General features: G+C 37.2%; 1 protein-coding gene across 3 annotated transcripts in view; it reads right to left on the reverse strand.

Moving 5' to 3' along the window:
• LOC150080508 (acyl-CoA-binding domain-containing protein 5-like) overlaps positions 1-15,368 on the reverse strand; it is a 78,099-nt gene that overhangs the window by 27,057 nt on the left and 35,674 nt on the right. For 2 of the 3 annotated variants that reach the window (XM_090381530.1, XM_090381528.1), the window contains exon 5: positions 12,653-12,756. In XM_090381530.1, coding sequence (XP_090237656.1) covers positions 12,653-12,756 — 104 coding nt within the window. The remainder of the gene's footprint in view (positions 1-12,652; positions 12,757-15,368) is intronic. The other variant, XM_090381529.1, reaches the window with a different exon arrangement.

Below are 15,368 nucleotides of genomic sequence, written 5' to 3' on the forward strand. Positions count from 1 at the left end.
GTAACTCCACCGATAACATTAGTCTACGAATAGCAGTGCTCATAACGAATAGCTTGTCCTTAATGCCACAGTGCTCCAATTTGTACAGAGATCTTTTGCGTGCAACAGTATCAAGCACTTTTCTGAAATCCAAGTATATCAAAATTATTTTTTGCATCCAGTTCCTTTGTTGTTGCATTATAATATCCAATCAAATTGGTTAGACAATATCACCCTTTAACAAATCCATGCTGTGACTGCAGTATAATTGCATTCCTGTCCAGATGGTCCTGCATTACTTCTTTGACCAGTGACTCCATTATTTTCCCTGGAACAGATATTAAGGTAACAAGTCTGTAATTACTCATAACACCTGTTTAAACCCCCTTTATGAATTGGGGACCCCCTGAATTCGGGAATCTCCCCTGAAAACAAGAGGACGTCCCTCTAGACCAGGGTTCCTCAACAGGGCCGAAAATTAGTTTTTGGCGGATGAAAAAAATCATGGGTATTACAATGGCTTGTTGCCCTCCAAGGTTCATCCCTACCCGATGACATCTTATTGCTTAATATTTAATTTTTCTCATTGGGCTTTTTCCCCCTGAGACAACTGATTTTTAACATATAAGTATATTCTATTAGGAAGTGAGAAATTTTGATAAAAGGAAGACAGTGGGTATGATTTAATTCAACCACCTTTGCTTTTCATAGGCATTAAATGCCTAAGTGCTTTCAGAGTAATGTCTCCACAATCTTTGGTGTTTGCGCCTTTCCAACAGCTGCAATCTTTGCGGCGGCGTAGTGGATGCGGTTTATTTATTTTATAAAGTCATTTATTTTCAACCAGCATTATTCTTTGGCTGCTAATTGCTGGTTTACCAATTGTTGAGAAGACACAGACTAATATATTGTTGAAAAGGCATATTAAATAGAAACTGAAAGACAACTAATCAAATAAGCACTAATAAGGCGGTTATATGAAAGTCAGTATGTATTCTATTCTGAATATAGAAAGAATAAAATGCTAATCTGCACTGATGTTTTGCATGTACAATTCTAAATTTCTTCCTCAGAGTTGGAACTGCTACTCCAGCCAACTTCGACAAAACTATGACAAGGAACGATCAGTTCACAAAAGATAAGTTAGCTAAGAATAATTCACAAAATCTGGGTTTCTTTGGTATCTTGTGAAAAAACTATCCACAAGGTAACAGAAGAGGTCAGCTCTTGTTAACTAACCGTTCGGTTGTTGTAGTTTTGTAAAATTGAATTATGAGAAATTGAAGCACTTTATCTACTGTAGAGTCAAAATCTCTCTTTGTTTCTTGTTAGAAATAATTACAGATACTATTCAGACATTTTGAGGTACTTTTTGTACCACTCCATCAGTTACTAAGATGTTATCTCTACAACAACATCAACTCACACACACACATCAGTTTGATGGGCGATAGACTGGATTAACGTTGTGGCTGCTATTTAATCATTTTGAAATGACAGAAAAAATTGGAAAAAATGTCATTCTTATAATTTCTTATTATAAAAATAGTTATTCTGTCCTGAAATGTCTTGAATCTTAAAGAAGAAAAGAAAAGATAATGAAGAATTCTGATCCATGGTCCACTAAAGCTCCCAAACACTTCTGCCTATGCAAAAAAAAAAAAAAAAAAAAGCCAAAGAATATCCTGAACTGTTCAAAAACAAAAATTGCTTTAATGTGACATTTTGGCAATTCCAATGACAGCGATGTTGCTTGATGTGCAGATATTCCACAAAAAATATTGTTTTAAGAATAATGAAGCAAATGTTAATGCTAAATCAATTCTAGATCAAATATATAGGTCATCTGCTAACACCTGTTTAGCAATATTACATAAAAATACACTAACATGTTCTGGACAGATACGGCTCATTTCAATCTTCATGGTTGAAACCTTCACTGCATGTCAAGGGATTTTTTTTTTTTTTTTTGGCTGATGCTGTATAAGCTTGTTTTCTTGCATGTCATTTGCTAATACTAATATATTTTCTCCTTTATTATCACTATCATTCTTATTTTTCTTCAATTATTATCCTACTAATCTGATGCTCTTCCACCAAGAGATATAGCTGTGAAGCTGTCCTGGTGATACTGATGATGCTATGTGAAATCTTAATTGTATATCTAACTCATTTATGTATGTGCATATTGTATCTTTACCATAAAGAGATACTGATGCAGTCCAACTTAAATTTTTTATTAAGTGTGTAACCATAATGTAACCCATGATTTCTTAAAAATACATTGTGGCTAATCCATATGCATGATTATACATGAATTAGTCACCATGACTCAGGATGACCAAAATAAATAACTAAATAAATTTATTAAAATGAAACATACAATTTGAAGAGATGTTATGCTTTTAACAATGATCCAGAGCATTAATATAATTCTCTTCCTTGATTGGCCTTAAGAAGTGAAAAAGAAGGTGGCCACATCAAACCACTGGAATAAGGCTAATGGGCATAGGCCTCAAACAGATTTTGTAATAGTTTTGTGTTCACTTGAGGTAATGAACAAATATCAATTTAAGTTCTTCATAGGAAATTATTTTATGTTCAACCTTACATTTGAAGTTAAACATAAAAAAGGCACCCAGGGCAGATAGAATCTATCCAGTTATATTGAAGGAGGCAGCAAGGGAAGTAAGCAAACCCTTAGCCATAATTATAAACTATCCTTAGACATAGGGGAGGTCCCTGTGGACTGAAAATGTGCAAGTGTATCACCAATTCACAAAGGGGGTTCACAAAAGGTGACACGTAACTATAGACCTGTTAGTTTTACTTGTGTTCCGGGGAAAATAATGGAGTCACTGGTTAAAGAAGCATTGCAGGATCATCTAAACAAGACTGCAGTAATAGTTAAGACACAGCATGAGTTTGTTAAGGGGAAGTGTTGTCTGACCAATTTGATTGGATACTACGATGTGGTCACAAAGGAACTGGATGAAAAAAATAATTTTGATATCACATACTTCGATTTCAGGAAAGCTTTTGATACTGTTGCACATGGAAGACTGCTGTACAAATTGGAGTGGTATGGGATTAAGGGCAAGTTGCTGCAATGGATAAAGGGATGGTTGAGTGGGAGACGACACAGAGTGGTAATAAATGGACACTGCTCTATGTGGACTAATGTTATTAGTGGAGTTCCCCAGGGTTCAGTACTGGGCCCATAGTTGTTTTGTGTATTTATCAATGAAGGTATATCAGGCTTAATGTCCAAGTTTGCAAATGATACAAAGGTTGGCAGGGTTGTTAATGACAGTAAAAACAGTATGCTACTGAAACAGGATATAGAAAAGTTAGGCAGATGGGCTGAGAAGTGGCAACTAAAATTTAACATTGACAAATGCAAAGTACTGCATATAGGTAGCAGTAACCCAAGAGAAATGTACCAACTGTGTGGTACTACACTTAGGGAGGTGGAGAATGAAAAAGACCTGGGGGTAATTGTGCAGTCAGCTATGAAGTTCTCTGAGCAGCGCAGATGGGATGCCAGAGCAGGTCATGGAGTTTTGTCAATGATATATAGGAATTTTGTTAGCAGAGACAAGGAGGTGATTATCCACCTGTATAAGGCAATGGCCAGGCCACACCTTAAGTACTGCATACATGTCTGGAGGCCTCATTTTAGGAAGGATGTGGAGTTGCTAGAAAGAGTAAAGAGAAGGGCAACAAGATTGGTGAGAGGAACAAAGGAGAGGCTTACCAAGAGAGGCTTAAGTTCTGCAAGTTGCAGCATCTGGAGACTAGGTACCTGTGAGGTGATCTGATTGAGGTGTACAAGGTCTTGAATATTGGGATACTTCCACTATTGGGATGCTGATGGGATACTTCCACTTGCTCAGATTAAGAACCTGAGGGGACATAGATTCAAATTGAGGAAAGACAGTTGTTGAATAGATGTGCAGAAGTTTGCCTTTAGCCGGCAGGTAGTTGATTGCTGGAACAGACTTCCATCTGTTGTTGTGGAAGTTGATAGCTTAAATAAATTTAAGGCTGAACTAGACAAACATTTGGAGAGACTGGATGGATGAAATGGGAAGGGGTTTTTTTTTTTTTTTTTTTTTAGCTGATGCTATATAAGCTTGCTTTCTTGCATCATATGCCTCAACTAATGCTAACATGAGATTTGATTGAAATGTTCAGGGACGAACTCAGTGTCTCGAAATTGCAGTGAGTTGCAACTATCTAGCCAGTAACACAGAACTACCAGTTTATCTACGTTGTTGCGTTGTTGTTATTGGGAGCATTAGCAACTAAGGTCATATTGCTCTGGGGATATGCAGTGGTCATTCCTTGACCTTTCCGCATCCTCCGTATTTAGTGGTCACGGGCTTGAACCCCGGTCTGATCAAGAAGCGTGTGCTACGCACTGCTGCTCCTGCCCACCTGGCTACGGAGGTGCCCCAGTTTATCTACAGTCAGTCTGAATTAACATATAATGAACAGGTGTTTTTTTTATGTTTCAATGCTTTTTAAGACGAGAAATTTTAATCAGCAGAGAAATTGATTCAACTTTTGTTTAAAATTTACAACATTAAAAACAGTTCACTTTCCATTTGAGAATTTCTTGATAAATACTCCATCGCTGTAGTTTGCCATCTGCGCTATACTCAACAGATTTAGCTCCCCATGATTTTTTTTGTTTCCCAAGCCTAAGGAATCCTTGAAAGATCACATATTTGCAACAACTAAGGAAATCAATTAGAATGCAACAGAGGAACTATTGGCGTTTATAAAAAAAGCCTATCACAACACCAATTCTAACACTTTCACAACTTCTGGAAACATTCCCAAAGTTGCAGAAGTGTTGCAATCAGTGTATACAATGTCAAGGAGATTCATCCAAATATTAGTTCCATTCCCAAATGCTTTGATCACATGTCATATATTAGTTAAAATCATTACTGCCTGATCAATCTATGGATTAGATTTCAAACTATATTGAAAAAAGACTTTATATATTTATTTATTATATATAATATATATAATAAATAAATTATTTTTATAACAGGTTTGATCTGTTTTGAAGATGAAACCTTTTAATAATTGATACTTCTAGTTTTTGATGACTGTAAATATGCAAGATGATTAAGGTTTTATATAATACTATTGCAAATAATAAAAAAAAATTAATTTAATTAATGTACCAAAGTACACTGAGTGGACAGAAATCAAGGGAGATTTACCTAGTATTGGGTAAGTCCGCCTTTCACCAGGATACTTAACAAGTACAGGTCACTGTTGAACAAAAGCCGAGAATTAGGGTTGAATTTGAAAGTGTCTGCTATTCTGCCCAGACACGATAGGAGGGAGTATATGATGAGAGCCTTGTCGATCAATTCGGCCCTGGAAAGATTGTGCAAGGCTGAAGGGGTAGAATTTTTTTCAGCCTGGACTGTACTTGTTAACAGGAGAGATTGCTTCTACAGGGATGGGATACACTTAAATAGAAAGGGTGCAAGAATATTTGCTGATGCTATCGAGGCAGTGTTAGGTGGGTCGGAAAACTGCTAGCTTGGGGGGAGACAAAGACCAATAGATTGACAGTAGCCACTGGCAGAGGTGAAAGAGATTCTTGCACTGCTTCTATTAGAATGAGCAGAAGCCTGGAAAACAAGATGTATGGTATTTCAGAGACTGCTGGGAGCCATTGCGGTACAAGTAAACACATGGGTTGTGTTAGGGTAGCTAAGAATAGAAACAGGTGCAGGTATACTTGCGTGTACACCAATGCTAGGAGTTTAGTAAATAAATTTGATGAATTTGAGGTATTGCTCAAAACATCAAAGGCAGATATTGTTGGGATATCAGAGACGTGGTGTCACACAGATATAAGGGATGCAGAACTGCAATTTGGGGAGTACAACGTCTACAGAAAGGATAGACAGAATAGGAAGGGGGGAGGGGTTATGCTATTAGTTAAGAAACACATAAAAACCAAGGAAGTGAAGCCAGTCGACATCGCCGGACAGTGCAGTGTTGAGTCAGTTTGGTGTGACATAAGCATTGGGAGATCAAAATTGAGAGTAGGAGTGTGCTATAGGCCTAATGACTCTGATGAGTATAATAAGGAATTGTACAGGGAAATAGAGTGGGCCAGTAAATCAGAGAGTCTTATAATGGGAGATTTTAATTTCCCAGATATTGACTGGAATTTGGGGGCTGGTTACTCACACACTAGCAGGGCTTTTGTGGATTTATTGGATGATTGTTTTCTACATCAGCATGTTCGGGAGGCAACTAGAGGGAGTAATACTCTTGATTTGATTATCAGCAGTGATTCTTCATGCATTAAGAATCTGCAGATAAACGAACCACTAGGTGGCAGTAATCACAGTGTGCTGAAGTGGGATTTACTCAAAGAGGTAACTACCATTAGGGGTAAAGGGAAGGGTTATTGCTTCCGTAAAGGCGACTACGATGGACTGAGACAGTATTTAAATTCTATACAGTGGGACCAACTGATGATGTTACCAACAGCAAATTCAAAATGGGAAGCATTCAAAGAACTTATCTTGGAAGCTACTAGGCTTTACATACCAACTAAGAAATATTGTTCAAGGTTTAGGCCAAAATGGATGTCAGATGAACTAATGAGGCATATGTCAGAGAAGAAAAATGCATGGGATACTTACAAATTAACACATGACACAGAAGCCTATGATAGATACAAGTTGATATGCAACCAAGTTACAAAGGAGGTTAGGCAGGCAAAGGCAGATTACGAGAAATCCTTGGCAAGGGATGCAAAGAAAAACAGCAAAGAGTTCTTTACTTATGTTAACTCTAGAAGGAAGGGGATGAATCAGATTGGTCCACTTGATATTGATGGGTCAAGTGTTGATGATCCTGCTCAGGTAGCTAACAAACTAAATGAATATTTTGCATCGACATTCACACATGAGGAGTTATTCAGCAAGGGGAATGCCAGAGGTGTATTCAACTCTAGCAGTAAGCTACAGAATCTTGAAATAACTGGGAGTAAAGTGGAGGAGAAACTGTTGAAGATAAACACAAGAAAGGCACCCGGGGTGGATGGGATCTATCCAGTTATATTAAAGGAGGCAGCAAAGGAAGTAAGCAAACCCTTAGCCATAATTATGAGAGCTTCCTTGGACTCAGGGGAGGTACCCATAGACTGGAAATGTGCAAATGTGACCCCAATTCACAAAGGAGGATCAAAGGCTGACACAAGTAATTATAGACCTGTGAGCTTAACTTCTGTTCCAGGAAAATTAATGGAGGCACTGGTTAAAGAAGCACTGCAGGATCATTTAGACAAGACTTCAGTTATAGCTCAGACACAGCATGGTTTTGTTAAGGGGAAGTCTTGCCTGACCAACTTGATTGGATATTATGATGCAGTCACAAAAGAACTGGATGCAGGGAATAACTTTGATATTATATACTTGGATCTTAGAAAGGCTTTTGATACTGTTGCACATGGAAGACTGCTACACAAATTGGAGCAGTGTGACATTGGAGGCAAATTGCTGCTATGGATAAAGTAATTATAGACCTGTGAGCTTAACTTCTGTTCCAGGAAAATTAATGGAGGCACTGGTTAAAGAAGCAATGCTTGAAAGGGGTGGTTGAGGGGGAGAAGACAGAGAGTGGTAATCAATGGACACTGCTCATCGTGGACTAATGTTATTAGTGGAGTCCCTCAGGGCTCAGTGTTGGGTCCATTATTGTTTTCTGTATTTATAAATGATATTGATGATGGTATATCAAGCTTAATGTCCAAGTTTGCAGATGATACAAAGGTTGGCAGGGTTGTCAAGGACACTACTGACACTATGCTGCTGCAACAGGTCTGGAAAGGTTGAGCAGATGGGCTGAGAGGTGGCAAATGAAGTTTAACATTGACAAATGTAAAGTACTACACATGGGAATCAGCAACCCCAGAGCAACGTATCAACTCTGTGGTACTACACTGACAGTGGTAGAGAATGAAAGGGACTTGGGGGTGGTTGTGCAGGCAGATATGAAGTTCTCTGAGCAGTGCAGACGGGCTGCAAGAGTAGCTCATGGAGTATTGTCAATGATATACAGGAATTTTTCCAGCAGGGATAAGGAGGTGATTATTCCATTGTATAAGGCAATGGTCAGGCCACACCTAGAGTACTGTATACAGGTCTGGAGGCCTCATTTCAAGAAGGATGTAGAGCTGCTGGAACGAATACAGAGAAGGGCAACAAGATTAGTGAATGGAACAAAGGGGTGCTCTTACAAAGAAAGGCTTAAGTTTTGCAAATTACAGTGTCTGGAGACTAGGCACCAGCGAGGTGATCTGATAGAGGTGTATAAAGCCTTGAATGGTTTAAGCATGCTCAATGCTGATGGGATTCTTCCTCTAGCTCAGAAAAATCACCTGAGAGGGCATAAATTCAAATTGAGGAAAGACAGATGTAGGAAAGACGTGAGGAAATATGCCTTTAGCCAGCGGGTGGTTGGTTGATGGAATAGACTTCCATCCCTTGTGGTGGAGGTTGATAGCCTAAATAAGTTTAAGGCTCAGCTGGACAGGTATTTTGAACGAAAAGAGGGGTGAAGTGGAAGTGGGGTTTTTTTTTTTTTTTTTGGCTGATGCTGCATAAGCTTGCTTTCTTGCATCAAATGCCTCTACTAATGCTAATGCTAATGCTAATAATGGTAGTCACACACATCGAAGCATTGATTCCACTAGTTCACGGAAGTGCTCTACAGATATTTCCATCCATGCTTGCTGCACCACTGTCCATAATTCTGTCACATTCCTGGGTAGAGGATCCAAAGCTCGAATGGACCATTCCCCAGCATCCCAAAGATGCTGCACAGTGTTCATGTCCGGTGAATGGGGAAACCATTCCATGGTTGTAAAATCTATAGAATGCTCTTCGAACTATGTTCTAGTCACCACGGCTCTGTGGGGAGGTGCACTGTCCTGCTGGAAGAGTTGATTGTCCTGTGGGTGCACGAAGACCATGAAGGGATGCAGATGGTCTGCAAGGATGGACACGTAATCTGGACTATTCTGAGATGCGTCTAGACATACCAGAGGTCCCAACGCATGCCAGCTGAACATGCCTCAGACCATTACCTACTGTCCACCTGCCTGAACAGTTCCTTGTTGACATGATGGGTGCATAGCCAGATACACACCCTCCCATCTGCTCGAAATAACTAAAAATGGGACTCATCAGACCAGGAAGACCGATCGCCAATCATCCAAGGTCCAGTGCTGATGTCCTTTTGCCAGTTCCTTGAACAGTTCCTTGTTGACATGACGGGTGCATAGCCAGATAAACACCCTCCCATCTGCTCGAAATAACTAAAAATGGGACTCATCAGACCAGGAAGACCGATCGCCAATCATCCAAGGTCCAGTGCTGATGTCCTTTTGCCCAGTTGAGGCGTAGAGTCCTGTGTTGTGGTGTTAGCAATGGGACTCTGGTGGGTCGGTGGCTCCCATAACCTAATGCGGCTAATGATCGCGTGATGGTCTTGGTGGAGTTTCTTGCACCTCTCTCGTTGAAGCTGGTGGTGATTTGTGCCACTGTTGCTCTCCAGTTGGCTGAAACAATGCAAGACAGACGTCGACGGCCACGTTCATCCACAACCTTTCTCCACCCACAGCACTGTCCACAATGAGATGTTATTGTGGAAATGCAGTATTCCTGATGCACTCTTGATACTGCCCAAAGGAGACAGTGCAATTTCTGTACCACCTCTGCGATAGAGTGACCCGTGCATCGGGCACCAACGATCATCCCTCTTTCAAAGTCAGTTAACTCATGACATTTATCCATACTGACATCAAATTACCATCTATGTGAATGCAGTGATGCAGTGTACCTATATACCTGCCAAACAGTGGGTTCGTCCACTTGCAAGAGGGGTGGCAGCATTGTTTTCCCAGGAACCAGGTATCCCATGAATTCTGTCCTTTCAGTGTAAACCAAGTCTATGGAGTAAATCATTAACCACAGAAACAAAATACAGTGAACTCTGTAAAATTCAGTACAATTTATAAAAAAAATTCAATATTTTAATTTTCATTATTTTAAAATATTAAGAAATCCAGGACTTGTATCATCAACAATTGAATTCATCTTTAAGAATCTATGCAAAAAAAGTATGATGCTTACAAGACTATCTTGTCCTTTAAATAATATTTGTCACGAGCAAGATTTCAACTGCATAGACAATTCAAAGGTCATATTCTCACAATAGAACAAACTTGTCTTTGCAAACAGGTGTCCTGGTATTACACTATTTTCAAACAGATGGCCTTGTCAAAAGGTTAACTGGCCATTTGTTGAAAACATGAAATGCTATGGGAGCCTGTTTCAGAATTAATTGGTCACTGATCCGACAGAAGATAATCTAATGACAACATGCAGTAAAACAGTTGTAAAGAAGTTCAATATTGTGTGGTATAGAAAATCTCACAGTTTTCAAAGTTGTAATACAGCTAATGTTTTTTTTTTTCTGTTGTTGCTAGAGACTATCTGCTATCTGATGAGGGACCAGTTATTCTTAAAACAGACTGTCATAGTAATCTCACCTTTTAAAGAAATGGCCAATTGCCAGATGGTAGGGCCATCTGTTTGAAACATGTGCAATAACACGGCAACTCATTACAAAAGTAAGTTTGATTCTGCTGTAGGAATTAAAACCATTGCATTATCAATACAGCTTAAGCCCTGCAAACATCTTATAACTTCTCTGAGGCCAAGTAGCTTTAGCTATATTATTAGCTGTAATATAAAAGAGACTGAAAATAGCCAGTGTGGGTACAGTGGAAAAAATGTATGCTTATTAAATCTGTTTAATTTCTTCCATAAACAGCAAATTACTGAGAGTCACAAACAATGGATTTAATTCCACACGACCAAGATTTTTTTTGCCTCCTTTATAACTAGTCATACAGCTTGTGACGTGTATGATAAAGTAGAGAGGAAAAACAACATGCAGTTCAAGGGTTACTCACTCGTCTTCTCACTATGTACTAATGCTTTTGAAGAGAATGCTCAATCGCCTTCAGTTTTCCTCTCTGCTATGGTCATAATGGAAGCAAAAATGAAACTTAGTGATCTTTGTTATTATGTGAGAAATTGAATGAAATTCTCCACAATACATTATTAAAAGTAAAATGTCATATAAACTGATAAAGTAAAAAAAAAAAGAAGTAAACTGCAGCCATTATCAACCCACGGCAGGATGGAAGCCTCCTCAGCATGAATGCGCTGGTACAGTGCAGATTGGCAGATCGACCGTATTTAGCAGTCAGGGGCTTGAACCCCGGTCTATTCAAAGAGCATGTGCTACTGCACTCCTGACAACTCAGCTACGGAGGCTATTTTCTTATTATAATAAATGTTCCCTAAGAAGAATAATTATTTTTATTCTCTATTATGAAACTATGTTTTCTCTGAATCACATCCATTGATATTCTGACATTTGTTGTGATTATCATTGTTACTGTCATTTTTTCACATTTATCAAAATGAACTGTTATTTGCATTTTAACCACTAGCACTGCCTTTTAGTCAATTATAAATGACTATATATGTTTAACTGTTAGCATTAATATTTGCTGAAATGCACTTCTTCAAAACTGCTCCATTACTTGGTATACATCTCAATTCCCAGGGGTGCAAGAGTTTAAAGTTACTGTGCTTGGAAAAAATTAACAAAACAATTAATTGAATGAATTGCTTAAGAATTACTGTAAAAGCAAATTTTTGGTGAAATTTCATTAAGAGATTAACTTATTTTTCACCTGAAATTTATAAATTGATAGCAAAGTGCAAAAGTATGCAAAATACAACTTAAAGCACTTCACTAAAGTGTGCTCTTTCTTGATGAACAATGTCTTGACTGCTAGATCTGAAGCAAGAGAATCATAAGACGTCTAAGTTGGATATAATTAACAGAAGGCTGCTAAAACCATTGTTGGAGAAACTATGCTGGTGGCATAGGAGCAAGCAGTGAATAATGCAAATGATAACTGTGAGTGTTGCACACCCAAAACAATGGTATGAAGACAAAAGAGGAAAATTTTAGGGTAATGTCTAATGTTCATTCAAGAAGCTAAGGTATTTTGAAAAGCTGGCCAATATATCACATTAAAGTATCTCTTTTACATTGGAAATTTTTGTGAACACATTTCAATACATTCATTTCTATCTTTCAACAGTTATGCACAGTGAAACAACAACAAAAAAAAAAAAAAACCATCCAGATATACACAACCTTATAATTAAATCAGAATCATATTTTGAAACACTACAAAAAATTTTCTCATTAAAATAAAAAATACCAAAATAAACTGCTATAGTTTCAACTTAAAACATTCTTAATGGAAAACAATTTGGTAAGCTCTTCACAAAAATCATATTCTTATTAAATAAAAAGGACAGATTATGAAAATTTCTGAAAAAAAAAAAAAAAAAAAAACACATCAAAGAATCAATATTTGTTGATAGTTTTGAAGATAATTTGATTTAAATTTGACTATCCAACAATGTGTCAGCCAGCAGTATAGCAAAGAATTATTAAAAATGGAACTAATATTCCTCACTTACAAATTATCACAAAAATGCATTTAAAACAACTTTCAAATATTTCTTACCTCCATATTATCCAGAGTATCTGAAAATTCTTCATTCTCATCATCGTCGTCTTCACCATTACAATGAAGTCCATTTACTTCAGCTATACAAGAATTTGATAAACCTAAGCAAAATTAGAATGCAGGTAACCATTTTTATTTTTTTTTCATTAACTGGACCACTTCTTTCAAAGGAAAGAAATGGTCCAGTTATTATGAAAATCCAATTATGAATTTTTTTTTTAAATTATACAAAGGTGCAAATATTTTAATTTACAACATAATGATTCCTGTCTCCATCAGATACATGTAATATTTTTATTAAATAAAGATAAAATAAAGACATGCGAAAACACTAATCTGTATAAAATTTCTAGAGACATCTTCAGTCCACTGGACCTTCCTAGATAAAAAAAAAAGTGACTCATTACAGTATATAAGGATAAGGAATATGAGCAGTATGAGTTAGCTATTCTCATCACAGCATGTAGACCTGAGTCGACTGATTTTGGGAGGGAGTGTTATTGACAAATATCACATTGTTGGCATATCAAATTTGTGCAATTGCTGATGACTTACACCATCCAAAGTTGACTGTCAGTAACGTTATTATGAAATGGAAGCATGATGTTGCCATCATGCTCCCATTTCAGCAATGCACAGGAAGACCACGGAAGCTCATCCATGTGAATGAAAGGTACTCAGAAGGTAGTACAACAATCTTGTCTAACATCCCTGCAAAATATCAGCCAGGAGTTTAAGGAATTGGCAGGGGTTGAAGTCAGCATAGTTTAATAGACTTGGTTTTCATTGGAGAGCGGTGATGTATAAGCCAATCATCGCTAACTGCAATCAGCGGTCTTGTCTTGTCTTGCATGGTGCAACAAACACTGTAATAGAGAAATGGAAATCAGTTCTAATAAACTGTTGTCCATTTATCTATTACAATGATGAACCTTGCTACACCTTATTCTAATGAGATGGGCAGTTTGGATGTGGGGATGCCTACAGAATGTCTGTGCTTGGAGTATGTTGTGCCAGCAGTGAAGTTCAAGGAAGGCAGGTTTATGGTGTGCAAGTTTTCTCATCATATAACCAAGGACCTTTGTGGGTAACCACAAATACTAACACCTGTTTTAACATTTTGGACAATTCCATGATGTGGCAGTTCTTTAGTTTAGACTCATGTCTGTTTCAAAAGGATAATGCCCCAGCCATTTAAAATAGTTCATAAACATACATTTTTGTTGGAATTATTGACACAGAGTCCTAATGTGAACCCTATGGAACACCTATGGGATGAACTGAAATGTTGGGTAAGGACTCTATCAACACGTTCCACTTCAGTAACTCAACTGGTTACCATTCTGGAGGAATGGAGGGCAATACATGCTTGCTGCAGTATATTGTTCACTGATGGAAATCTTAAGCAGGTGGGTGAAGTTTGTCAATAGCAGCCAAAGTGGGACAGATGGGCCACTGAAATGGCAGTGATGTCAATGTGAAAACTGATACATGTCCAGTTAATTTTTGAAGGGTAGTGTATCTTATATAGGTATATGAATGGGAAACAATATGCAAAAGTAATTAAAATTATCTTCCATATTTGTATCAAGTTATTTAAAGATGTTAAAATAGATCTAGATAACAACAGAAACCAAAAGGACAATTTCTATTTTATGAGCTTTACTCATTTGAAACACAGTGAAAGAGATTTCACTGTGTTTCACTGTGTTCACAAAAAAAATTTCTACTTATTTTATTTACTACAGTGCTTCCATAAATAAATGATATTGAAAAAAATTCCACAAAACATTTTGCTACAAGAATTTAAATTCTATAATTCCATCTCAACAGTAGAGAGCTGTTTACTCTTGGGAAAAAAAAAATCTGGGTCATTTTTTAGGCTATCATTTAATATGTATTTTTTTTTTTAAATATTGATCATCAAGATGAATTAATAGTTGACTTTTCTATGGAAAGAGCATGACCAGCTTACAAGTCAAATCTGTCTGTAAAATTCCCGATATGATCCTTACCTCAAGGATCTGATGTTGAAGGTAAATGAGAAGGCAGTCAAAGCCATGATGCATTAGAATGTAAGGTCTGTAAATTGTACTCATTCTAGGCTGGCTTACAAGAGAATGGAAGGGGAAAAACCCAAATTCCTGGGTTTTCCCCTTCCATTCTCTTTTTCTATAGCAGTTAAGGAGTACTTAACTGCTATAGAAAAAGGGAGTGATAATGTAGGTATACATTATAAAGAAAACTAACCATTGTCTCTATGGGAAAAATTTATTTTCATCACACATACTGATTTTATTTAAATTCTTCTCCGGCACTCTTGTTCAGTAGATACTGATAATTAAAATATATGGTTACATTAACTTAATGTGAAAATGGAAAAATCAATATTTCCAAAAAAGTGGAGAACTGCCAATTGCTCAAACCATTTTTGAGTTGTTCTGTCAAGATTGGTTTAATAATTTTCCATTCTTTAATAAATAGTATGAACCAGAGCTGTAATGCTCAATATGTTCTACATTGATATCAATATTTGTAAAATAATAAGAGAAGTTTACCTCAATATAGTACGTAGAACACTTCCGTATGATACTCTCCAGAAATTAAAACGGAAAAAATCGCAAAACTTACACTAGAGTAACAAATAATTTAAAAAATAATTGAAAATCAATTTAACTCAATTTAACACAATTAAAAATCAATTTAACACAAT

Source organism: Mastigoproctus giganteus, chromosome 9 (assembly GCF_048544385.1).
Source record: "Mastigoproctus giganteus isolate SK-2022 chromosome 9, ASM4854438v1, whole genome shotgun sequence".
Taxonomy (NCBI): domain Eukaryota; kingdom Metazoa; phylum Arthropoda; class Arachnida; order Uropygi; family Thelyphonidae; genus Mastigoproctus; species Mastigoproctus giganteus.